At 42.1% G+C, this 27,453-nt stretch overlaps 1 protein-coding gene across 8 annotated transcripts in view; it reads left to right on the forward strand.

The window, feature by feature from the left end:
* The window catches only part of EIF4ENIF1 (eukaryotic translation initiation factor 4E nuclear import factor 1), a 38,715-nt gene that overhangs the window by 1,006 nt on the left and 10,256 nt on the right, over window positions 1-27,453 (forward strand). For all 8 annotated transcript variants that reach the window (XM_065904901.1, XM_065904899.1, XM_065904903.1 and 5 more), the window contains exons 2-10: window positions 113-232; window positions 12,469-12,542; window positions 14,519-14,646; window positions 15,650-15,936; window positions 16,172-16,373; window positions 19,795-19,970; window positions 24,492-24,627; window positions 24,842-25,021; window positions 25,651-25,883. In XM_065904901.1, coding sequence (XP_065760973.1) covers window positions 140-232; window positions 12,469-12,542; window positions 14,519-14,646; window positions 15,650-15,936; window positions 16,172-16,373; window positions 19,795-19,970; window positions 24,492-24,627; window positions 24,842-25,021; window positions 25,651-25,883 — 1,509 coding nt within the window. In that variant the 5' untranslated portion in view covers window positions 113-139. The remainder of the gene's footprint in view (window positions 1-112; window positions 233-12,468; window positions 12,543-14,518; window positions 14,647-15,649; window positions 15,937-16,171; window positions 16,374-19,794; window positions 19,971-24,491; window positions 24,628-24,841; window positions 25,022-25,650; window positions 25,884-27,453) is intronic.

Here is a 27,453-nt window from a genome sequence, read left to right on the forward strand (position 1 = left end):
TTTATAGAAAGGGCTTTTTAAAGGGAGTCCGAGATAATTTCAGTTTCTTAAACTGTGAGGACTTTTGAAAATTTATGGTTCTAGGTGACAGTTTTGTGCTGATTTTTTCCAGGTGCAAAAAACTGTCAACCAAGGAGCCATGGATAGAAGTGTGGGTGAAACAGAAAATGGAGATGCTTTTCTCGACCTGAAGAAGCAACCGGCTTCCAGATCCCCCCATCGCTATACAAAAGTAGGCTTTGTTACTAATGAAATAGTGTTTCTTTATAGGTGAGGAGATTAGCAACATTGTGCAGAAACTTCATTAGTACTGTTTAAAGGGGCAGTCTCATTCTGACTGACTATGTGGACTAAATATTAACTAGATTTAGTAAAACATTGCTTTGAAACACCCAGACTTTAAAATTTGCCCCTAAGTAGGCTTCCACTGAAGGCTCAGATCCTCCCTGTGTGAATTTGTGGATTGGAATATGTTGGCACTTCCCTGGTGACTCAGTGGTACAGAGTCTGCCTGCCAATGCAGGAGACCGGGTTTTGATCCCTGAGTCAGAAAGATCCCCTGGAGAAGGAAATGGCAGCCCACTCCAGTATTCCTGCCTGGATAATCCCATGGACAGAGGAGCCTGGCTGACTACAGTCCATGGGGTCGCAGAGAAGAGTCGGACAGGACTTAGCAATCAAACAACAGCAGCAAACGTGTTGGCGCACACTTGGTATAACAGCTGTGTCACTGGCGTGTTACTGCTGACTTACAGCCCGAAGAGGGAGGATTCCAGCTCTGGGATGCCTTGCAGAAATCGGTGTCCTCTTTGCTGGTGTTTCCTTGAGAGGTGAACTCACAGAAGTACTCTTTGGTGTACTTGCCTAACCAGACTTTTAAATTCTTTTTATGTGCTGTTATAAAATGGATATGGACTCAAGAAAGTAAGACTTTAATCATATTTCCCTTAGCTGAAGACTTGTGGTGATTTCAACTCCTTTAGATACCTGCTTTTCCTGGAGTTGGGGGAGGAATCACCTCAAGGTCATGTGTTTATTGAAGCTATTGCTTCACTGTCTTATGGGCTACTGGCCATTTCTGAAGCAGTTGATGAGAGCATTGAATTCCTTCCTAGTTCCCTGAAATGTGTTGGGCTGTAGTACATAAAATGTGCTTGGGACTGTTGGTGGGAAGGGTTATGCCCCAGTTGGGCCTTGTATCTGTTACTTCCCTTGTATGAGCCCAATCAAGGACTCTAATGTGGTTGTTGTCCCAGGCTTCCCAGGATGCTGACTGGTTAGTGTTCTAAACTCGGGACTTGTCTGTGCACTGATGCTACTGCTTTTAACTAGCTGTGTGTGTACTGATGCTGCTGCTACTTTTAACTAGCTAATTTTGATTCTTACTAAAAATAAATATTACTCCAATAACATTGGGTACTTTACTTTAATTACTTGATAAAATACCCAATATTATTGGAGTTCATAATATTCACTTTTAGCATAAAAAATTTTTTGAGGACAAGAGTGTTTCCACTTGTAAAAGGTTTTTGGTCAATTTCTATCTTAACCCAATCTGTTTTGGCATAACAGAATATGCAGCGATAGAAAGCAGTTCTTCATTCAGGTTTGGTCTTCCCAAATGTAGTTTGTCTCAAACCTGAGAGTGCTTGAGTAGTATTTCACAACTTAAATTCATTACCTAAAATGTTGACAAGTGAGATCTGAATGGAGAAAGGCTTATTAAAAGAAAGGAAAATGCTTTTATAAATTCATGTGAATTCAGGTCTCCCAGTACTTTTTGAGTAAAAGTTCTGACTGGTACATGATGTTGTACAGTCCAGGCATAGAGGCTGTTGAATCACTTTCACACCCTGATTAGAGGGTAAGATGTATATTTCACTTTTTAATGTATATCCATCTTTATGAATAAGTCATTTTTAGGAAGATATTAATTATAATAAGATACTATTAATTTCTCTTAGTGTAGAACTTATGTATGTCTACAGTGAAAATTAAGAAGCTCAGTATTGCCTGTATTTGACAATCTAGCCTCAGAATTCTGCCTCAGTTAGATAAATGTGCCTTCAAGAAATTTTTTCAGTTAATAACAGTTAAGTTTAGATTCAGTGGTCTCTACCCAGTCTGGTTAGAAATAGTTGTACTTTCCACCTTGTTTAAGAGTTTTTAGTTAATGACAATTATAGGGGCTTCCAGGTGGCGCTGGTGGTAAAGTATTTGCCTGCCACTGCAGAAGACACGAGAGACACGTGTTCGATCCCTGGAGTAGGAAATGGCACCCACTCCGGTATTCTTGCCTGGAAAATTCTATGGGCAGAGGAGCCTGGCAGGCTTTGTGGTCCATGGGGCTGCAAAGAGTTGGACAGGACTGAGCGCAGACACACACAGTTTTAGGGTCACGATTGGGTAGTGTTGGGTATTAGGTTAGTGCTTTCATATACATTTCTCAATACTCTGGTAATTTTATGTGGGATTTGAGGCAAACTAAGCCTTTTCCCTTTTGAAGGAAGTTTAAAACAGTTCTGTGTTCTTAGCACTATAGTAAATGGTCTGTTGATTCTACTCCTGGAATGATATTTAAGCCATCCTCCTCCCTATCTACTTATTGGGACCAAACTGTTGGAGTAAATAAAGCACTTAGTGATGTTTCTGCCTCTCTTTAACCAACTCTTTCAATGAAACTTTTTAACCAACTCTCAGGTGGGGCTCATTCTGCTGGTCCACTAACCATGCTTTGAGTAACAACGCTTTCGTCTTCCATGGGGAACTTGAAATATGGTGTTGATGTTGTCAAGGAGCTCAGGTGCATAGTTACTCCTCAGGGTTCAGTTAGTGTATGTTGTGCTTCCATGAATGTCTCAGGAACTCATGTAAGAGTCACACTGGGAATTTTCAGGCCTCCTCCTAAGCCTCAGTGATTATTAATTTGGATGGTTATAAGTAGACTTATTATATCACTTGCTATTTTGAGGGTTTTGAGCCCTTAATGTGTAAACCTACTCAGGTCCATTTTGCCACATTGGCATTTTCCTGAGATCAGAAGCTATGATTTGGTAGTATTTGAATGGTGCTTTTTTTTTTTTTTTTTTTGAGTGAGTGCATTATGTTTAACGACTTTGGGAAGTTATAGAGTAGGATCCCACATCAAAAGTCATGGATTAAAAAAAAAAAAAAAAAGTCATGGATTAAAAATGGTTGAGACAGTGGTTCTCAAAGTGTGTTGCTTGAAATAACATTTAGTGAAAAGTAAAAGTGTTAGCTGCTCAGTCATGTCTGACTCTCTGCCACCCCATGGACTTTAGCCTACCAGGCTCCTCTATGGAATTCTCTAGGCAAGAATACTGGAGTGGGTAACCATTTCCTTCTCCAGGGAATCTTCCCAATCCAGGGATTGAACCTAGGTCTCCTGCATTGTAGGCAGATTCTCTACCATCTGAGCCACCAGGGAAGCCATGGTTTAGTATCATCTGGTAAACTGTTAGAAATAGAAAATCTCGGGCCCCATCTTATAGGCATTGAATCAAACTCTAGGGGTAGGGCCAGCCATCTCTGGCTGAATAACAAGCAATTCAGAGAATTCTGACTCAGATTCAGGTTTGAGAACCATTAGTTTAAAAAACAGGAGGTAGTGAGGCTTACAAGTGGAAAAAGTTGGGGACTCATTGAATTGCTTCTTACCTTCTTCAGAGGTCCTCTTTTTACCAGTTCTTGAGATGTAGTACCTGCTCTTCAATTAGTGATAGCATCTTTTGCCTGAAATATAAAATAGAAATGCTTGGAACTATCTCACTGTTCAGATCCTTGGTTGTTTTTGTTTCCTTCAGGTAAGAAAACTGATTCTCTTAGATCACGGAGTATTACCTGCTTGGTAATTTTCGCCTTTTGCTCTTGTAGCTTGCTACAGACTCCTTAATGAATGCTGTCACCTGCCAGTTGGACAGGGAATAAAAGCAGAGGACATTTAGAATATTCAACTTGATACTGACCAATGTTAAGCATGCATGTTAAATCTACCCATCTGAAAAATAAGTGTTGGATTATCTGAGTTACCTGTGTGCTCTTCATTGCCTTGACTAGGTATAAATTGGCACCATTTAGTCAGTGTAAGGGTCTTTAAAGGAAACCACCCTGATTTGTGACTGATGGGCAAGTTGGTTACAGAGGTACAGCCATGTTGATGTTTTTGCTTTATGTTTTGTTCTGTTTGTTTCTGTGTGTGTTTGTTTTGCCACACTGCACGGCTTGCAGGATATTAGTTTCCCAACCAGGGATTGAACCTGGGTGGGCCCCAGCAATGAAAGTGCTGACTGCCAGGGAAAATCATTAAGAAAACAGACAAGCAACTGAAGTGGACTGCTTTGAGTAATCATTCTGGCCTTCTTAGAATCAATTGTGAGCCCTGAAGTCAAGCCTTTGAGAATACCCTTTGATTTAAAGTCTAGGTTGAAATCAGTAGTCAGATAGTCAAGTTTTTGCTATATCGAGATCTCGTTCGATAACTTGATGAGTGCCTCATGAATTGAGTTCATAGGTGGCATTTCAGTGAGGCACTAAGCTACAAACTTTTAAGCTAGTATAGAAATAGGGGTGCTTGTTTATATTGGGGAAGGCAGAATTACGGTATGAAAAATATGATACCATGTTAAAGTTTCTGCTGTCCAGAAAACCTAACTGGAAGTTCTTAGAGGGGGCTGACTGATAGCACCGCAGATCCTGTCTTGCTAGTGCTCTTTCCTACCTGTTCCAGTTCTGAATCATCTGGAGAAGGTGGGATTCAGGGTCCCCTGCCCCCTTGGGCATCCTCTCCTTGCTCGTGGTGGGAACTTCTAGCTAGATAAGGAGCCAGTCACTTCACAGTGGGAGTTTGGGACAGACGTTTGTGGGCAGGGCCTGTGGTTCAGGAAAGGTGCTCGAGAGGAGCTGGCCTTGGGGAGCCCTGCCCAGGGAGGGGGCAGTGTGTCCAGGGCTCCTCGTGGCCTCAGTGGACAGAGCCCACCCCAGCCCTGAGCGACAGAGCTGCTGGAGGGGCCGGGTCCCCTCCTCCACCCTCCAGGAGAAGCCGTGGGAGGATGAGGAGCCGCCGAGACCCGCGGCCTGGTGTGGGATCCCCACTTGCTTAACCTGTGTTGCCTTCAGTCACGTTCCTAGCGCCCTGCCTCCCGTCCTTGTCCTCTGTGAAATGCAGATAGAATAGTGTCTACCCCATAGGATTTTTGTGGAGGATAAATGAGAAGATGGATGTCAAGTGCTTAGAAAAGTGCCTGACACACAATAAGTGTTAGAAACAGCTTATGACATAATAAGGGTAGGGGGAAGTACTGAAAGGTGTAGCTTCTTCAGATACCGACTTTAGATCAACAGGTTTACTTTCTATATGTCACAGTAACCACCTCCATTTTAATATGAAACCATAAAGCAGTATTGCAGATATAGTGCTTCAACTCTAAAAATGATTTTTGTTTCTTTCTGTACTTATTTACCTGCTTACTTCATGTTTTACATTGCTTTTATCAGCTGTATAAACACGTTTAAAAGCCAAGGTTTATTTTTATTGTGTTGGCCAGATCAACAGAAAAAGCAGGCTCTCCTTTTTCTTTTTGTCCCTATTTCCATTTTCTTATCTTCATATGAATTCTTTCAATAGAAGAAAGTGTGTGCATCAGATCAGCCACCATTAGAGGCTTGGGCTGAATCCAGGTGCTGCGTCCTGCAGGACCCTACAGGATCTAGTTTGAACCCTGACCTGCTTGTAAGAACTGCTCTGAACGGTGCCCCTTCAGCAAACTTCATGAGTGGGGGATGGGGAAGTGAATCCCACGCACCCGGTGTCGGTCATTCACCATTGCCTGGCTGTCATCTATGGATTCCATTACCCCATTGCTATTTTAAAAAGCTTTCTAAGCCTTTCAGAAAAGTCATGTGACTCATAGATTGAGATATCAGGTCAGTCAGGAACCATCTGAGAGCCTCATGGGCCAAGCCCAAAGTTAGTGGGCGTGTGGAGGGTGGGGACCAGGAGAGGAGGCCAAAGGGGGACCCAGCCCAAATGCTGTTCCAGGGACATCTGCCCTCTTCAGGAAGAGCAGGCACACAGGTGAGGTACTAGATCACTTCCAGGGTGCTTGGACAACTAACAGTGAAACAGAAATATCCAAGGTAATCATAAAAAATTGGGCTTTGGGGACTTCCCTGGCAGTCCAGTGGTTAAAACCCCTCATCCTAATACCGGTGGCACGGATATGATCCCTGGTTGGGAAACTAGGATGCCTGATGCTACAGGGCACAACGTGCGCGCGCATGCGCGCGCGCGCACACACACACACCCGCCAAAAAAAAAAAAAACCTGGACATCTTACTCATGAATTAAACTCAGCTCACAGAAGTAAAGAACATCTCTCTAAGTGACTTGTGTGAAATTCTATATCAGATTGTCAACAGAATGCATAGGATTTCTGCAGAAACTGTATAAGGGTTCAGCTATTGCTTTGGACTTACATCATTTGCTTTCTACTTTAATTCTGATCACTGAAAGTGGGTGTCCATGTTAGTAGTTCCCAGATTGTTTGGGAAAGCTTGATACACTTTGTTTAAGGAAGGCTGCTAAACCTAAGAAAATATATTTACACTTCTATGGATGTGGGACTCTTAGGGAATTAGCAGCTTATTTTTGCCCAATCAGGTTTTAGTCACTTATGCAAAAAAGTAAGGTCTCAGATAATAACTCTTCTCTTGACCAGATGATAGTTTCAGTAAATCTGTCCATGATGCAAGTTTCTGTAGGTTGTCAGAACTCTACAAAAGGGTAATCTCCTGTTCCCTCCTGAAGTACTCATAGGGAAGGAACATACTCAGTTCAAAATGAGCACTCTGAAGTATTCTGTTTTTCGCCAAACTTGAAGGTTTTCTTTGAAAGTATCCCAAAGAGATTCCTTTCCATGAATAATTGCTGTTAAGAACTCCTATGATGGCAAGTTCAAGATGTCTCTTGAGAGATTGGAGAGCAGTGGGGCCAGGGACAGCAGTCATCTGCCTGTGCTTGCCACTAAGCCCCGCACACAGGAAGTGTTCTGTGGACAGTTATGAAAGAGCAGAGTTTGTATCGACCTAGCTAGTGGCTTCTCTCCTCCCCACTTATGTGGAGGATCCTCTCAGCCTGGGAAACCATCTTAAGCAACCTGAGACATTGCTGAAGGTAACAGGTTTAACTCTCTAAACCCCATGAAGAGGATCTCATTTTACCCCAAATGTTGGGGTGGACGTTGGGCCACATTTTGAGAAACGTGATTGGTTTAAAGTGCTACTTCTTAACCTCTTAGGGTCCAGTGGAAGTCTTTGGATCACCATTGGAGATGAACCCTTATTGCAGAAATTGCACAAATGTGTTCATATGCAGTTTCCTTGATGCTGTGAAACTGGTTTTAGAAGCCCTATTCTCAAGAACAGTGTATAGTTTGACCTAGATGTTTAAAGATGTTATGGAAAGATGTTATTTCCAGCAATTATTACAATCCAAGAATTGTTTTGTTTTCCCAGTTCTTGGCCTATTAATAAAGTAAATGACGCTTTATCCTCTGTAGACAGGTGGGCTGTGTTTTGGCCATTGCATTTGGTCAGAGGCATACCCTGGCACAGATGTTGCTGCTGGCATGGTTGGTGCCCACTTGCACCGACCTTCATGCCCGTGACTTTGTGCATGTAACTCTTCTTCGTGCTCTTACATGCCTGTCAAGTTTGTAGTCACCTGAGCTGTCACACCTAGTACATGCCAAGCATATAGTCAACAGAGAAAACTGGAATAATACGGGAGAGAAAGGTAAAACATTTTTACCAATCTGAGCCTCTTCTCTGTATCTGAGGGTCGTTGGTGTTTATTAATCTGTAATTAAAGTGATATATCTGTAAAAGGAGAAAGTAAACAAAACATTAACCTTTGGTAACTGAACCTCTTAGTTTGTTTAAAATTTTTTTGTTGTTGAGATAGAATTCACATACATAAAATTCACCTCTTTTAAAATATACCATTTAGGGACTTTCCTGGTGGTCCACTGGTTAAGACTCTGAGCTCCCAATGGAGGGAGCATGGGTTTGATCCCTGGTTGGGGAACTAAGATCCCACATGCGGTGTGTCCAGTAAATAAAACATTAAAAAAAATAAAATGTACCATTTAGTGGTTTTTAGTAAATTCGAAAAGTTGTACAGCCATCACTACTATCTAATTTGAGAGTGTTTTCATCTCCACAAACACTACCCACTAGCAGTCACCCCCATAGTTCCCTTCCCCCAGCCCCTGGCAGCCATTAACCTACTTTCTCACTCCATGGATGTACCCATTTTGAAAGTTGCATAGAGAGAATCACAAAGTATGTGGCCTCTCGTGTCTGACTTCTTTCACTTAACAGTGTTTTCAAGGCTCATATTGTATCAGGACTTAGTCTGTTGCATTGCTAACTATGCATTGTATAGGTTTACAATTTTTCAGTTCTCTTTGGTATGTAACTAGGAGGGGAATTGCTAGGTCATGTGTCTAACTTTCTGAGGAACTGCCACCATTTTCCACAATAACTGCACAATTTTCATTCCCGTCAGCAGTGATAGAGAGTTCCAGTTTCTCTACATCCTTGTCAATACTATTTTCTTTTCTTTTTTTTTTTTTAAACAGCCGTCCTGGTAGACATGAAGTGGTATCTCATTTCAGCAACAGCTATAGTAATAATAGAGAACACCTATCACTTGGGCTCCCTGTTATCATTTGGAGTTAAAACATTTCAGAGCCACACTGTTTAGAAACTTTGTATATTGAGAATATACCTATTTAAGGATGAAGTTATATTGCCCTTGTTTTAATAGTATCCTGGGGTTCTTAGTTTAATATTGGATTTGTGAATGGTGAAGTGAGGGGTGTATACTCATCATTGGGCTGCTTCAAATAGCAGAAGACTGCAGTGTTTTTTCCTGCAGTGTATGTATAAGTATTTCCTATATTGCACAGTCCTTCCTGTCTTTACTGGGAAATGTTTTTTAAGCCCTCCTGTTCTTAGGATTTCTGTGTTGTTATATCTTCTGTCCTTGTAACTACTGTTACCTTGTAACTACACCCCACCCCTCACCGCCAAGCTGTGTCACTCCCGCCTGTCTGATGTTCACCACACAGATTTCACTGGACTCCACTCCCTACTGACAGTTTGCAGGTGGCATGTCAGTGCTTTGACAGTGTTTTTCAGAATTTTTAGTAGCTTCTAGACATTTTCTTATATTTGGGATTCTGTTTATCTCAACATTCCCAATTTTTCTAGGTATTTCTACCCAATTAATAAGACACAAATCATAAGTGAATCATAAATAAATGTAGACACCTGATTGATATCCTGGTATTAAAACTAAAATGTCTTATTCTCAGGCATTTTGCTATCATGGAGAAAACATTTAGGTGCCTCAGGTCTCTGATGACACTGGCTGACTTCATGGCATGCTTCTATGCAGTGATTCCTAAAGACTGGAGAGTAACTCTGTCCCTCCCTATTCACCCCACGATAGGGGACGCGGTGGTCAGACAAGCAGCAAGTGTTCTGTGCTGAGGTCTGTGACTACAGTGTCGGAGAGGCCCTGGCACAGTGGTATGTGCGTTTTTGCAAAGCGATTGTAGCATTTTACTGGTACTGAACATTTGGGAATTGCTATTTTTAGTTTACTGTGAAAACGTTTATATAAAAAGGAGGCAGTGGTTTTGTGTATATGCATCTATATGAGCAGGTGTGTGTATGACATCGGTTCAGTCTCTCAGTCGTGTCTGACTCTTTGCAACCCTGTGGACCGCAGTACGCCAGGCCTCCCTGTCCATCACCAACTCCTGGAACCTACTCAAACTCATGTCAGTAGAGTCGGTGATGCCATCCACCCATCTCATCCTCTGTCATCACCTTCTCCTCCTGCCTTCAATCTTTCCCAGCATCAGGGTCTTTTCCAGTGAGTCAGTTCTTCGCATTAGGTGGCCAAAGTATTGGAGCTTCAGCTTCCACATCAGTCCCTCCAATGAATATTCAGGACTGACTTCCTTTAGGATGGACTGGTTGGATCTTCTTGCCATCCAAGGGACTCCCAAGAGTCTTCTCCAACACCACAGTGCAAAAGCATCAATTTTTTGGCACTCAGCTTTATTTATGGTCCAACTCTCACATCCATACACGACTACTGGAAAAACCGTAGCTTTGACTGGATGGACCTTTGTTGGCGAAGTAATGTCTCTGCTTTTTAATATGGTGTCTAGGTTCATCATAGCTCTTCTTCCAAGGAGCAAGCGTCTTTTAATTTCACGGCTGCAGTCATCATCTGCAGTGATTTTGAAAGCCAAGAAAATAAAGTCTGTGACTGTTTCCATTGTTTCCGCATCTATTTACCATGAAGTGATGGGACCAGATGCCATAATTTTACTTTAGTGAATGTTGAATTTTAAGCAAGCTTTTTCACTCTGTTCTTTCACCTTCATCAAGAAGCTCTTCAGTTCCTTTTCACTTTCTGCCGTAAGAGTGGTGTTATCTGCATATCTGAGGTTATTGATATTTCTTCCAGCAATCTTGATTCCAGCTTGTGCTTCATCCAGCCTGGCATTTCACATGATGTACTCTGCATATAAGTTAAATATGCAAGGTGACAGCAGACAGCCTTGACGTACTTCTTTTTCAATATGGAACCAGTCTGTTTTTCCATGTCCGGTTCTAACTGTTGCTTCTTGACCTGCATACAGATTTCTTAGGAGGCAAGTAAGGTGGTCTAGTATTCCCATCTCTTTAATAAGAATTTTCCAAATTTTGCTGTGATCCACACAGTCAAAGACTTTGGCATAGTCAGTGAAGCAGAAGTAGATGTTTTTCTGGAACTCTCTTTTTCTATGATCCAGCAGATGTTGGCAATTTGATCTCTGATTCCTCTGCCTTTTCTAAATGCGGCTTGAACATCTGAAAGTTCTCAGTTCATGTGCTGTTGAAGCCTGGCCTGGAGAATTTTGAGCATTACTTGGTTAGCATGTGAGATGAGTGCAGTTGTGCGGTAGTTTGAGCATTCTTTGACATTGCCTTTCTTTGGGATTAGAATGAAAACTGATCTTTTCCAGTCCCGTGGCCACTGCTGAGTTTTCCAGATTTGCTGGCATATTTGAGTGCAGCACTTAAACAACATCATCTTTTAGGACTTGAAATAACTCAGCTAGAATTCCATCACCTCCACTAGCTTTGTTCATAGTGATAATTCCTAAGGCCCACTTGACTTTGGACTCCAGGATGTCTGGCTCTAGCTGAGGGATCACACCATCGTGGTTATCTGGGTCATGAAGATCTTTTTTGTATAGTTATTCTGTGTATTCGTGCCACCTTTTCTTAATCTCTTCTGTTTCTGTTAGGTCTATACCATTTCTGTCCTTTATTGAGCCCATCTTTGCATGAAATGTTCCCTTGGTATATCTAATTTTCTTGAAGAGATCTCTAGTTTTTCCCATTCTATTGTTTTCCTTTATTTCTTTGCATTGACCACTGAGGAAGGTTTTCTTATCTCTCCTTGCTATTCTTTGGAAGTCTGCATTCAAATGGGTATATCTTTCCTTTTCTCCTTTGCCTTTAGCTTCTCTTCTTTTCTCATTTTCCAGGTATATAACATAGCTGGAAGCAAATGAGGATACCGAGTTACCAAACCTCGAATTCTTACACCATTCTCACTTAAAGGAACTTGGATTTCTCAGAGAAATGGCTGATTCTAAGACTAGGACAGGATGGGTACATGTAATGCAGAAAGTAAAAATGTGCTTTTTAAAAAATAATGGGGGACTTGCCTGGTAGTCCAGTGGTTAAGACTCTGTGCTTCTACTACAGGGGGTGCAGGTTTGATCCTTGGTTGGGGAATTAAGATCCTGCATGGCAGGCATCACGGTTAAATAAATAAATAAAAATTGTAAATGATGGGGTGTGTCAAAAAGGATACAGGAGCCAGTTTGAGCATCAAAATAGTTAAGGAGAGGGATTGTGAATGTTAAGGACACGTACACCAGATAAATGGTATGTGGGTGTTTGGGATGCTTTTTTTCCCCTTGCAATTTCACTATTCAATGAAAAGAAAATCTGTCTCCTTGTAAGCTGGATTCTGACGCATTTGAGACGAGTCAGTTAGCAGAACGTTGTCTATAAGCCTGAGCTGCCACGCCTTCTCAGCGTTCAGTGTGTGGGGTATATCATTGGATGGAAGTTTATGAGAGAGTATGTTTTAGCAATAAACTGATCACTTACATTGTTTGTCAATTATGCCTGAGCGGCTGTTGAGAACCTTGAGCCGACTTTGTCCTTTCAGGAGTAAGCCAGGGTGTAAATAAATAGAACTGTGCGAACTGCTTAATATAGACACTCAGTTACTGATAACAAAAGTAAGTTAAAAATATGTGACCCAAGAAATATTGTTCAAAATCACCATATGATTTCTCTTTCTAGGAGGAGCTCTTGGATATTAAAGAACGCCCTCATTCCAAACAGAGGCCTTCATGCCTCTCTGAGAAATACGACAGGTATTTATGGGGGGTCAGCTTCTTGTTATACCAAACTTAGTAAATTAAGAGTTGTATTGTTTTGCTAGAATTAAAAAGTGGGGAGATTTCAGGGGTAATGACATTGGGTTTCCACACAAATATGTTGCAAGTCAGCTTGAACATAAGTGGCATCTCACTGCACTGTCTTCTTCATCAGCTTCATTATTGATTAGCTAAAATTCAGAGATATAAGCTGCAGAGAACTCCAGGGACAACTGAACCAGTTCCCTTTCACTAACTGGTGATGAAACGAACACTAGAAGATGACTTGGTCAGAGGCACACAGTCACAAAGCAGAGTTGACTTGAGCACAGGAGTCCCAGCCAGGGTCTTTTCTCTCTACCAGTGATTTTTTGCACATGCTTTTGAGGGTCCTTCTTCAAGGGCCTGCCTCGGGTAGGATGATCAGCAGAACTCTGAGCCTTTTATCAACCCCCTCCCCATCAAACAGGAGAACCATTAGGCCAATCAGATTAGTCCTTTTGCATCTTGGGCTCCCTCAAAAGAAGTAGAAAGCTTTGGTTTGAGAAGGCCATAGCTAACAGTGGTCTGAAAGTCTCTAACAATAACCTTACGTTGCATTTCTTACGGTTATCTTAAGACTCTAAGGTCACTTAAATATCAAGGTAAATACTTCATATTGGCCCACATTTTTTCCAAGAATATAAAGTGTTTAATTGTTTGGTAAAATAGGACATGGTTTTTTAAAAATTTTGTATATGGACGGTTCATAGGGTTGCTGAGTCTGGACTTCATACCACTTACCCCTGGTAAGGGTGATCCTTGAATAATGGCTTTTCCAACTGGTTAGTATTTTTTGCTGAGTCTCAGATTAGCTGGAGTTTTGGGTTTTTTGTTTTTTGGGGTTTTTTCCCTTCATTAAAGCTGTAAAGGTTTTTTTATGCCTCAAATTGAATTTTCTTGTTACAGCTATTCCTTGGCATTAAATAAATTTATCATGGGCATACATACTCACTTTAATCCTGAAGTGGAGACATTGTGCCTAATAATATTTATGATAATGAAAATAAGAGAGGAAAGGGCTTCTCATTCTGCTATTTCTCTTCTCTCAGACAAGTAAGATTTCTTGAGTTCTTACACTCCAAGTGATCCTTTATTATGAGGAGTTTGAGACCTAGCAGTTCACTGACTTGCTGAAGAAATGTTGCATTGCTGCCTGCTGTGTGGCAAGTACTGTGTGTCAGGTGCTGCCAGCTGCCACACCATCATCCGGACTGTGGGTCTGTGCCAGGACACAGATACTCCTGAGAGCCGGTCATGGCCGCCATCACAGGCTGTGAAGGACAAGTGCAGGGTGCGGTGCTAGTGTGCAGCACAGCCTGGTCTGACCTGGGCGCGGGGAAGTCCTTTTTGCACAAGGCTGAAGGACATAGCTCAGTAAGGGGTCCAGAGGTCCCAGTCAGTGGTGGCAGAGCTGGAGTTTGGTACCAGATCATTAGGCTCCAGAGCTTCTGCTCTGCACATGGCACCATCTGCCACCCCATCGTTAGCATGGGAGTAACAATATCAGACCTAGACTACGCACCTTCAAGGGAAAACCCAAGACTGTGCATAGAAACTCTGGGAGAATGTATACCAAGTGTTCCAGGAGCTGCTTCTAGTGAGAGGGTTAAGGGGCTTTCCCTCCCTGTACTGATCTTCAGTAAACTGAGTAATCAGTATTTAGGGAGCATTTCTTTGTATAGGACAGGGGTAGATACACCCACTCTCAGACCACTGCTTTTCAAGTGACTATTGCTATTACATGAACAGTAGCAAAGTACTGCAGAATTTGTTAGTTGTTTTTATTTTGAAAGAGGGAACCATTCTGATGGCCACCATGAAGTTTCCTATTGGAAAGGGGTTTCCATGACCTGTCACCTGCAGTGGTAGAAGTTAGACTACGTGTGTAGTTTGTGGCGCAGCAGCTGACCATGGTGCCCTTTGACTTGTAGTGATGGTGTCTGGGACCCTGAGAAGTGGCACGCCTCCCTCTACCCAGCTTCAGGGCGGAGCTCACCGGTGGAAAGCCTGAAGAAAGAGCTGGACACGGACCGGCCTTCCCTCGTGCGCAGGATAGTAGGTAAGCAGTCTCCTAGAGGTGGGAGCAGCAATTTCAGAGGCATTGCCCTTCGCTTCTGGCTTCATTCGTAGCTGTGAGAGTTTTGGGCGTTGGGAGAAAGTACCATTATCAGAAAACTGACTAACAGTTCATTTATGATTACCTGGCAAGTAAAATCATACCCCTGCTGTGTGGCCATGGTGAGTAGATTTGCTTTTGTCTTCTCTGAACAGTAACTTTAAAAGAGCAGAAGTTCTAGATTTTGATCAAACTCAGTTTATCATTTATTAAAGTAGATCATGCTCTTGGTGTCAATGCCTAAGAAAACTGTCTAAACCCACTGTCATGGATTTCCTTCTTGTTTTCTTCTAGAAGCTTTATAGTTTTAAGGATCACATTTATATTTGTGATCCACTTTGAATTAATTTTTGTATGTGATAGCAATGTGAAGATAAGGCTTTATTGGCATATGGATGGTCAGCTGTTCAATACCATTTGTTGAAGAGAGACTTTAACTTTTCAAGTAGCTACTGTTTGAAATAATGACACCTACTATAGTTTATAAGAATTTAGTCAGGGGACTTGCCTGGCAGTCCAGTGGTTAACACTCTGCGTTTCCCCTGCAGGGGGTGCATGTTTGATCCCTGGTCCAGGAAATCCCATGGACAGAGAAGCCTGGCAGGCTACGGTCCAGGGGGTCCCAAAGAGTTGGACACCACTGAACGACTGAACACACACACCGGGACTAAGATCCTGCATACCATGCTGTACAACCAAAAAAAAAGAAAGAATTTAGTTAAAACAAAAGGACTGTGGAGATTAATCATGGAAAGTTATTGATATTTCTTCCTCCAGAGAGATGAAGCAAAAGGCCTAACCTTTGTTAAATATGTGAACTCTCTGGCTGTTTCAGTGGTGACTCTTTCCCAGGACCCCAGTGGCCACCAGTCACGGACACACCCCCCCAGGGAGGAGAACTACCCCTGCTGGTTCACCTGACTCTCTCTTTCTGGCATCTTTGCAGATCCACGAGAGCGTGTGAAGGAAGATGACTTAGATGTTGTTCTCAGCCCACAGAGACGCAGCTTTGGAGGGGGCTGCCATGTGACGGCTGCCGTCAGCTCCCGGCGCTCTGGAAGCCCGCTGGAGAAAGACGGCGATGGGCTCCGCCTGCTTGGCGGACGCAGGATCGGCAGCGGGAGGATCATCTCTGCTCGGACCTTTGAGAAGGATCACCGTCTTAGCGAGAAGGACCTGCGAGACTTGAGAGACAGAGACCGCGAGAGGGACTACAAGGACAAGCGTTTCAGGGTTTGTCCCCTCGATCCTCTGGCGCCTTGTGTGCGCTTCATTTATACCAGTTTAGCCTGTGATGCTCCATGAGCACGGCCAGAGGGAGGAGCCGAGGGCTGGGTGGGGAGCAGTGTCAGTCCACCACAGAGCATCATCACACTGCCGAGCCTCACTTAATTCATCAGGACTTGGAATGAGGTAGAATGCCTTGACTAGAATCTTACTGTTTATTTTGCGTTGTGTACTTTTCCAGAGGGAGTTTGTGGATAGTAAGCGTGTCTTTGGTGAGCGTAGAAGAAACGATTCCTACACAGAAGAAGAACCAGAATGGTTCTCAGCTGGACCCACGAGTCAGTCTGAAACCATTGAGCTGACTGGCTTTGATGATAAGATACTGGAAGAAGACCATAAGGGGAGAAAAAGAACAAGGCGACGAACAGCCTCTGTGAAGGAAGGTCAGCAAAACCTTTGGAGGGAAAGCTCACTGTTCTGAAATGAGACATGTTTATAGTTGGCTTAATTGTACACTTAGAGGTAGACAGCAGTGGCAAGCAAACTTAGAAGTGGCAAGTTTTTAATAGTGGAACTGCTTCCTATGTGTGAGTTCACTGTGTTTAGGCTGCACGTCTCCTCAACTTGCGTCCTGCCTGCAGTGCTAAACAGAACAGTCACCCCACCCAGTAAGAGCACTGTGTACACGAAAGGGCCCCCCAGAGGTAAGAGTATGTGGCAGAAATAACAAGGGGTCTCATTTATTGAGCACGTGTATACTGGACATGCGATAAGCACTTTGTCTATATAATCCTACTTCTAACAACCCTGTGAGGTAGATACTGTTGTACTCATCTTACAGATGAGCAAATGGAGACATGGGTGGCTCCTGTGGCTTGTCCGTGGACGCTGAGGAAGTGAGTAGTGAAGTTGAGCAAGATGCTTGTGCTTCTGAGCCCACCTCCCTCACCATGGTGGTAGGCCTTCCTAGTCAGCTGTCACTTGACTTCTCCCAGACTTACTTTTTCAGGCACCTCCCTGGCTAAACTGAAGAAGCTTGAGCTGAAGTGTGAGGGATGCCTGCTGCAGGGTGGGGGCTCACAGTCGTGTTCAGGGCAGTGACCAGACTGGTGGTCTTGGGAGGAAGCAGTGAAGAGGCAAGTGGGCAACTTGAGAGACTTTGCAGTTAAACTGCCTTTGAGAGATGCCTTTGTCTTGTCTCAGTTAGGCAAAGGCAACACCACCAAGTGTAATCTGTTCACCTAATTGTAAAGATCAGGCTTCTGGTGAAAAAAGCCCATCTTTTTCTTAACTAAGATGAAATATGAATTTCAGCCATTCCTGTATCAACAAGGAAGGAACCAAAAGTAGCAAAATGTATCAGTAGTGTCACCTCCTCACCTCACAGATGCAAAAAGAGACAGGCCTGGAAAGAGGTGACAACAGGGACCCGCCCCATGGGTTTAATGGCAGAGCCTCAAGTAGAATCCAGGGGGTCCTGGCTCTCTCACCCTCATTGGTTAATTACCCTAGGGACTGTCTTTGAGATGAATACATCCTCTGGTTGTCTCTTGGCTGCAAGAATGAAAGGACGGGGCGGGCCGAAGAGTGCCTATGAGCCCATTTATGTGTGTATTTTAGCTTTCCGTTGAACTCGGTACGTCGAGTTCTTTGCAGGCACATCACAGTGCTAGGAGTATAGCCATCAACAAAACAGACGTGTTCTTTGCCTGCGTGGTTTTAACACAGTGTGTGTTGAGCACCTAGTATATAGGGCCCAGTGCTAGGTATTGTATATGTTGTGACAAATGAAAGTTTGAATATGTATTGCACTTAAAAACAAAAAAAATTATCTGGAAGGAGGAAATGGTTAAAGCCCTCCATTGATAGAAAATTTTAATTTGTGTTCTCTCTAATGAAAAATTTGTATTCATTCTGTACTTCCCTGGCTGCCCAGTGGTTAAGACTCCTCCATACTTCCACTGTAGGGGCATGGGTTCGATCCCTGGTCAGGGAACTAAGATAATCCCACATGCTGCACTGCAAGGCCAAAACAAGAAAAGTATATGTTCATTCTGAAATATGATAAAACTTAACCTTTAGTTATCTTTCCTGGGTTCCTGGCTTTGGAGACTATCATAATAAATGGCCAGTTGTGTTTGTCTGCTAGAGCATATTCCTACCCACTGTCAGTTGTTAGACCCAGTTTGCTCTCAAGCTGGCATAAAATTACACACAGGGCACTTTTGCTCCTTGCAAAAGCCATTCATCTGTTAAGAGATGTTCTCATCTCCACAGAGAAGAACAGGAGAATCATTAAAGCTTTTTTGTGAGCATCTGAACTGATTGCAGACTCTGCTGGCTCTCATAGTGAAGTAGGCAGACAGGTTCCAGTGGGTTCAATGAGTTAGAAGCCCTGCTCTAGTGGAAAAGCACACAGACTTGGCACTGATTAGGCTGTTGTTTGCCTTTTCTAGGGCTTGGTTTCTTTGTCTGTAAAATGAGGAAAATACCTCCACCAAAGTAGTAGTTTTAGTTAAATGTCAGTCAGCCTCTGCTGGCTGGCAGTACGTGTATGCTGACCCACTGCCTTGTCCGAGGCACATAAACGCCGTCTCGCTGGCGCCTTAGGCCCTCAGAAGGCCCGGGGCCCTGCGGGGCGGGCACCTCTGCAGAGGGCCAGTGCTGCCGTCGGGCACAGCACAGAGCACGGTGTGGAGGAGCACTGCCGCCCCCACCCCCACCACCCCCGGCTGACGTTTCCGCCGCCTGATGGTATCAAGACCTGGGTGAGCAGGTCATCTCACCTTTCAGTTGCTGTAGTCCCCTGCCTTGCTGTCTAGCTTTTTGAAGTGTTGATGGAACCAAAGCAGATGATAGCACGTAGCCTCTCTTGGTCTAGAATATCCTGGCTGAGTGATAACAAGATTGCAGGCCTGTTGGGGCCTTTGGAGAAGGGATGGGTCCAGGCTTTGGCACTCTTTTTTTTCCCCTAGGAGGACTTCATATCTTCTGTGATCTTGAAACCATAAGCAGCTCTTCCACAGGTGCTTTTGTAGGGGAAGGGCTTTGGGAACTCTGTTCTTCAGATTAAAAAGTTGCGTTTCCTATATCTCTCAGTGCACTTACTTTAAAAGAAAAAAAAAAGAGTGGGGTTGTTTTTATCTGAAGGATTTTGCTTTATGCCCATCCTCTGGCTAAAACTAAGATGTTAGCTTCCCTTATCTTCCCATCCTAACAACTGGACATAACTGAGTTTTACATGTACCAGGCACTGCACAGTAAGGCAAAGCTGATGAGTCTCATCAGACTGTTAATATAGTGTGATATGTACTCTGAGAGATAACACAAACATTGTAGAGAAGGCGGTGATTAATTTTCTGGTAGGTAAAACTGAGTAGGCAGGGCATACTTCCCAGTGAAGGTGACATTTGAACTTTACCTTGAAAGATGAACTACAGTCAGTGGGCAAGTGAAAATTGCCCTTGGACTAGGTTTCACATAACTACTCTGACTTAAAGTGTTAATGCAGGTGCATGGGTGAAAGCGGAGCCAAGTTAATTTAGTTCCATTCTTATAAGATATGCTCAAAGACTGTCCTTTTAAAAAAAAACTAGAAGATCCACTGCATCATGGAAAACTTGAAGACGGGGCAGAGGAGGGACCATAGCCCTTGCTGAGTCAGGTTGGTGTTGTGGCTTGGTACTCGGGCTTTCTCCTCCGCTGGCTCCCGTAGGAGCCATATGTGGCAAGTGCTGCACCCGCACAGGAAGGCTGCTTTTAAAGTCACCCGCGGCTGTTTGCATTCGTGGTAGTGCTGAGGCCACCGGATACCTCTGGAGCAGTGTGCTTGATCAGACTGTCTTTGTCCGGTTTTGCTTTCAGGCATAGTCGAGTGCAATGGAGGAGTGGCTGAAGAGGATGAGGTGGAGGTCGTCCTCGAACAGGAGCCCGCTGCTGATCAGGAAGTGCCAAGGGAGGCCGTCTTGCCTGAGCAGCCCCCAGGAGAATTTGACTTTAATGAGTTCTTTAACCTTGATAAGGTGCCATGCTTGGCTTCGGTGAGTGTAGCAGCATGCTTATAATTAATCACAATTGGAGCAGCCAGTTGGGGTTAAATTTGACCTGAGTCTTTAAGATTCTATTTAAGAAAGTTTTGTTTAACAAGCTAGATGATTGGGAGTTTTTTTGACTTTTATTCTTAAATATTATTTGAATTTTTGTTGGCTTTGTTTTGAGAGGCTAAGTAGAAATGATTGAGTGAGGATTCTGTACCAGTCAACTCTTTTTCCAGGATGTTAGCATTGGATTAAGAATTCTTCAGAGGTTTAAGAACATTGCTTCTGTTTTTAAATAGTTCAGTGTTTGTTATAAAAACTTACTGTGGAGGTGGAGTTTTATAACTGGTGGTCAGTACCACACTGATCTGCATTCCTCGGGTAAAGCTGGTTAGGTGGTACCTGTGTGATGTGATGGTTCTGAAAACCTTTTGTGGAAATGAACATGGGACACCATCACTGTTGCTGTTAAATTGTTGAGGTCTAATCTTTCTCAACTTTTAAAGCAGAAACAATACGATATCCCAGATCTGCACTTTGTCCCTGCCCTTGCCCCGTCCCCTTTGACCACTTAGGGATTAGCAATGCCTCATCAAATTTTCAGAGAAAATATAAAATTGTGACCTATGCCCTTAGAACTCTGTAGTTGTTGAAACAGTGCATAGGACTGATGAGATAGAATTTTTAAAGCTATTTGACCAAAAGCGTCTGTACATCTTAGGCATCATTTATAGGACATAAAATACAGCTAGTAAGTTTGGTCAGTCCTTTAGAGTCATTGGTTCACAGACTTTAACTTAACTCGACTCCTCAACTGTAACTGCTTCCTGGTCGATTATTACATGAGTGGACAAAACTGGGCATGATCAAGCAGGCAGCATTGTCCTGTCTCCTTAATCATTTGCCTGCTACCCTAAAAGATGGTCGCCCAGAATAGGTGAGCAGACACTGCATAGCACTCACAGGTATAGGGTCACAGGTGAGTGCTAGGGCAGTGGAGCTTAAATTCTCTATGTTGAGGACCAGATTTTATTTCCAATCCATGCAGGACCAATGCTTTAGTATAAAGTAAAAATATCTCAGCAATGCCGGATTGCTACAAAAGTTTCTAAGCATTTACTGCAACTCTCTGAACTTCCCTTATTGTGGACCAGCCTGGACCAAGACCACACTTGTCCACAGTGCTGGTCGGGAGCAGGTGGAGGGTGGCTGCAAACAACTGGCAGCTGCCTGGCTTTGCCCCTGAAGTTCTGGCACAGTTTTAACTGTTGGCCTCCTAGTCTGATATCTTGCTGACAGTAAGCTGGCTAGTAGTCCCTTGGCTCACTGTGAGCAGAAGGGCTGCACCCAGATGTGAGTTTAATTTACCTGATGTAAAACTAAGTGGTCTTTTCAAATTCTTAGGGGACAGTAATTTTTTATTTTTACTCCCACTGTGTTTAGTGACTTTTTTTTTTTTTTTTTGCATTCTCTTAGAAGACAGATGGGAATCTTATTATAAAAAGTTTTCACAGCTAAAGGTCAAAATTTAGAGGCCTGTACTTGGCTCCCAATGTGAGCACCTGTGAAACTTATCTGTGTGCCTTGACAGAGAAAGAATTCAAAACCAAACTTTTCATGATAGGTAACAAGCATACCGTGCCGACTGTTTCAGGCTCTACATTCAACAAGTCATTTAATCCCCAGAAAAACCTTGTAAGTTAGATTACAACGGTTTCCATTTTGTAGATGAGGAAGCAGGCACAGAGAGAGGTAAATAACTTGCCTGAAGTCACATAGCTAGTAAGTAGTGGAAACTGAATTCTAGTGTTTGTACTTTCAGTTAAAAGTTCTTTATTCCAAATTCCCCACAACTATACTGCCTGTAAAATACAAAAGGGAGGAATGGAAACTGAGCACCATCTTATCCTTTAGCCCTCACCCTCAACCAAAACTTGGTTAATTCTGAATAGGAACTTAGGCTAGGAATTCTCTCCAGGTTTTTCATGGAGGTACTACTCACTAAGGTATATATTCTACAATAGGTTCGCTTAAAAGCAAAGCTGGCATCAGTAAAAAGAGATGCTCTGTTTGTGATGTATAAGCAACTAGACTCATAATTCTCAGAAAATGACCAATCAGTTGGAGAAAATAAGGGCATTATAATGTTTGAATATCAACTGACAAATGATATAAATGTTTGAGATAGTACCTGGCACTTAGTGGGCCCCATAAATGTTGGGTATTAATTGGCATAAACAGAATTGCACCTATATTTGTAAGTTATATTTACTAGCATTACAATTCATTAGAAGCTGACAGCAACAAAAATCTGTACAAAATGAAAATTTGGATCACATGTGCAAATAATTTCAGTCAAATAAATAATTAAAAATAAGTTGATTTCAGACATGCACCTCTTACCACAGAGCCTAACATATAACAGGTACATAGAACCATGTCAAATGAAGGAAAAGGAAATCGGAACAGAAATCCTAAATCACTTAGTGATGAACAGGAACGTGACAAAGAAAAACCTTGGTGGTGTAATCAAAAGTATGCTAAGAAGAAAACAGGTAGCCTTAAATGCATTCATTAGCAATCCAAAGAAAAATCAAACTAGAATGAAGCAAATACAAAAATATAGACGTTTCCATGAAAGTGGGAAGTAAGAAACACATTGATCAGTAAAAGCTAGTGATTGTCAAAGAGCAAAACTATTTCACAGTATCTGTATCAGAATAATATGAATCCTAGGATATGAGCAGTCTAAACAACCTTTAACAGACCAAACTAGCAGTTGTATGGGTTACCTTAAACTGCTATTGGAAATGTCTAGGAGGAGCAGCTGAAACACCCCAGACTGCAGCTCACAGCCCCTCTGCTTTACTAGAGGAGGCTGTGGGATCTAGCAGCATTCAGCTGAGCACTGGAACGTCCCAGCTGGCTCTGGTAAAAATGACTGACACGATTGACTCTTAGGATTCTTTTTGGCTTTAAAATGCTTCAGTTCTTGAAATTGGCATTTCCAGTAAACATGTATAAAAGCGACTTTGTTTCTACGTATGTTTTAGCTATAATAAAACTTAGCTTCTCTAACAAAGTTGGTCACTGATCAAAATATGGAAATGAGTTTCTCAACACTTACTGTCAAATCCTTAGAAAACATCCAGATACTTTATATTCACTTTCTTTACTTTTTCATGTTCCTCCTGTGTATCTTCTGGCTTTTCTCCTATACAGTATGATCAGAGGAAATAAAAACAAAGTACAGTGCAAAGCTATTTTTGCTATTTGTAAAATTTCAAACACTTTCCAAAATTAAAATATTTTAAGTAGCTGTAGCTTTTACTTTTAAAAATAACCACTTTTCACCAAGGCGGTTGTGTTTTGGGTACCATTCCCAATTTTTCATAGAGAAACATCACTTTATAATGCTTATCTTAAAATTTATTGATTGTAAATTGGTGCACTTGAGAGTCAGCATTATTCAAGATGTGAGCGTTTACAAGTGGAATGTGATTGAATCTGCTGTAGAATACCTGCGAAGACAGAAGCATGAGTTCTAGATTTCAGATAAAACAAAGTCCTTAACTCCGTCATATATGTACAAGTTTTGGGGGAAAAACCTGTTTGCTGTTTATGCCTTATTGTCAAGGATGGGCCTCATTTTTCGATTGATATTTGCTTTATCTTATCTTTTCTACATATTGATCAGAGCACTGCATAAAGATCAATTTGGGTATTTAATTAGATTTGTAATAGGGTACAACTGAAAATTTCTTTCCAAAAAATGCTTAAATCTACTTTTCAAGGACTGGTAATAGAAATTACTGTTATGAAACACTGTTGAAAAATTATTTCTGATCATAATGCATCATTTAATTGCTCTTATTAAACCAACAACTATGGAGGTCAGATTTAAAAGAAAACAAAACACCTGAAACTTTCCATAAAGTTCAAACAGACATTAGAGAGATCATTTAAAAGTTCGTCTTTCACATTTTGACACTTCCTAAACTTTGACTTGGAGATATGAGCTCTACTTTTTAGCTTTTGGGTTCTGGAATTAGCAGCACTGGATTTCACGGTGTTCATTACAACCTTGAGGATATTGAAGTTTGAAGCAAGGGTTTTCTTTCATCAGCTCTCCACACCTGATGCTTAGTTGAAGGCCACTCATCAGCTTGGCAGCGGAATGCTTTACTTTGGTACTGATTTGGATTTTGAAACTGCTCTCAGAACATTCATGGATTTTCTAATGAGGCAAATGATAGAAAATCAGAATACTTTCTATGGCACAGAGGTTTTGCTTTATATGCTTAGAGAGTACATGGTTATGCCCAAGTTTGGGTTACTCAGAAACGATCCAGGAGGGGAAGAAAAGTTAAAGATGTTCAAAATCCTAAGTTCTGAGGGTGTTTGCCTTCAGGTCAGCAGCATCAAAGGAAGTTTCAAAGTAAGTGACCCTTTCTTAAAATTTGAACCTTCTTGTCCTTTTCACCTGGAAACTGTTATCTTAGCTTCTTTCATTTCTCCCTTTAGATGATAGAAGATGTTTTGGGAGAAGGTTCCGTCTCTGCCAGTCGGTTCAGTAGGTGGTTCTCTAACCCAAGCCGATCAGGAAGCCGATCCAGCAGCCTTGGGTCAACGCCTCATGAAGAACTGGAGAGACTTGCAGGTACAGTTGCTTCAGATTCTGCCCTGGACATAGACTTGAGCTTTCCTTGATATGGTTCATTTCATCTTCATTAGTCAAGGGTCCATTAGCATTCATGGGTTTCTGGATACTGAAAAATATCCTTCAATTTGTGTCCTTTTAATACTGTTGAAAATGTGTTTCTGTGCTTTATTGAGGACCAATTAATTATATATATATTAACTTGCCATATTAGGTCTGGAACAAGCCATCCTCTCTCCTGGACAGAACTCGGGGAATTATTTTGCTCCTATACCATTAGAAGACCATGCTGAAACTAAAGTGGATATTCTAGAAATGCTACAGAAAGCCAAAGTGGATTTAAAACCTCTCCTTTCCAGCCTTTCTGCAAATAAAGAAAAGCTTAAAGAGAGCTGTAAGTGTCTGTTAGAGTCTGTTTTAGGTATTTGAAACATTTGGATGCTCAGTCATAATTAAGGCTGAATCTGTTCTAACCGACTGCTATTTCATCAAAAGTCGGTTTTGTTTAATGTTCTTCAAAAACACTTTTTATCAAACAGTACCACCTCTTTTGAGAATCTACCAGATCAGCAGGTCATGAACTCTGTGGCAAGAACTTTTCTTCTAAGTCCTGCTCACCTGGAGCCTGAGTATAACCCTCCAGCGAATATTTAGTCCTCCTGAGCGTAACTCAGCAGCTGCTCACACCTCTGCCCCGGTCTGCCATGTTCTTGCTTAGGTTATGAGCCCTGAACATGCAGCCTTCACGGTAGAATAACCATCGTGCAGGCAGCACTCCTGTCCTTGTTGGGCTGTCTGGGATTCCTGTCCCTCGTAACGAGTCTCCAGAAGACTCTTTGTAATAGACATCCTCCTGCAGGGTCTCAGAGCCTTCAGGTTTGTCTGTTTTTGGTACAATCTTTCCTGACAACTTCACTCAACTGTGAAATAAATCATTTTCACCTTATCTACCACAGAGTACAAAGAGAATTCCTACTACATATTCCTTTGCTTGGCTTAACGTAGACTTTCTCAACCTTTCAGCACATTCAGGGGTTGTGCTTTCCGTGGAGGAGGTGGAAGCAGGGCTCAAGGGCTTGAAGGTTGACCAGCAAGTGAAGAATTCGACTCCCTTTATGGCAGAACATTTAGAGGAGACCCTGAGTACTGTGACCAGCAACAGACAGCTCAAAAAAGACGGAGATATGACTGCATTCAACAAGCTAGTGAGCACCATGAAGGCAAGTGGGACTTTGCCTTCTCAGCCTAAAGTCAGTGTAAGTATTTGGCACAAACTCCAGCCTTTTCTGCTTTTCTCTTTTTATTCCACTTCCCATCCAATAAATGGATTTTTAAAAAGGTATTCTGAGTAAGCTGGAAATTCTTTAGTAGTCATTTGATCCTCGATGCTTTTGTGTGTTCTCTAATTACCACTGTACTGTTTGTTACTTGAAAAAGCAGGATTATCTGTATGTATTCTGCGTGACAGTATAGAAATTAATAGATTCAGATATAACTTGCTTATCTTAATTCAGTGCTTAAAAAAAATGTTGTAAAAATACCTTTTGGGATGAACTCTAGAGAAAGTTTTTTGTTTATTCAGCTGCTGTTGTTTAGTCGCTAAGTCATGTCTGACTCTTTTGCAACCCCACGAACTATAGTCCACCAGGCTCCTTTGTCCATGGGATCTCCCAGCAAGAATACTGGAGTGGGTTGCCATTCCTTCTTCAGAGATCTTCCCTACCCAGGGATGGAACCCACATCTCCTGCATTGGCAGAAGGATTCTTTACCATTGAGCCACCAGGGAAGCCCTTATTCAGCTACTTAAGTTAAAAATAATTTACCATATTTTTATAGTAAAATCTTTTCACAACTTCTAATTACTCCCAGATACCTGGGATTACTTGCTTTTTAGATTAGGTAGTTGACAGATATACATGGCATTTGTATAGTATCTAAGATGGATTTTTCAGGACAATTGCATTCTGTTTATTTACTAATAGAAAAAGCTATGACTCCAAACTTATAAAACACCTTAAGGCTTGAAGTTGGGTTATAAGGTGATTGTATGTCAGTAAATACAGGTGTGTAGCCCGTACTGGTCTTCCTCATAACACATTTAGAGTGTGCCTCTCAGCCACAGTCTATGTGTTGCTATTGCTAACCCTTGATGATTACAGAGTGAAAGGGAAACAGTAAATCGAATAATATTAAAAAAAACCCATAGACTTACTCTAGTTGCTGAGTTATCGCAAATTTACCAAATTGAGGTTTGCCTCTTGTTTTTCTTGACACCTTCCTGTCTGGGAACTACTGGTTAACCATGGGGGAAGCATCTGTGTCATTGTGCCTTGTACCAAGGAAGAACAGCTGATTTTTGATGTTTTGAATCTGACTCGCTGTTAGTGATAAATCCTAACAGAAATACCATTGTTCCTGGCCTACCTACCTGACTCTCTACCTCCAGAAGGAGACATCTCAGTTAGGTAGAGTTATTCCTGTGTATCTGACCACACCATGCCAGTTACAGGGAAATGTTCCTTGTAAGCTGCTTTAAATAATTTCCATGCAAGGAGCTATTATATGTAAATGCTTTCAAATGAGAACCAGATTACCTGGCTGTAAACAGTCCTGTTCTGCTTTCTTGCTACCTTTATGTCTTGGTGATTAGGTGCTGACTACAGCAGTGTAGGTCAGATCTTGTAAATAGCTTCTTTTAGTGTAAGTAAAGAAACGGGAGTGGGGGAGGGGGGCGGGGTTGTTCAACTGTTTACCTTATGATGCTTTTGAACATTTTGTTTCAGATATGATTCTAGGGTTTGATATTACACAGTTGCCTCTGAGCT

Source organism: Muntiacus reevesi, chromosome 13, assembly GCF_963930625.1.
Source record: "Muntiacus reevesi chromosome 13, mMunRee1.1, whole genome shotgun sequence".
Lineage (NCBI taxonomy): Eukaryota > Metazoa > Chordata > Mammalia > Artiodactyla > Cervidae > Muntiacus > Muntiacus reevesi.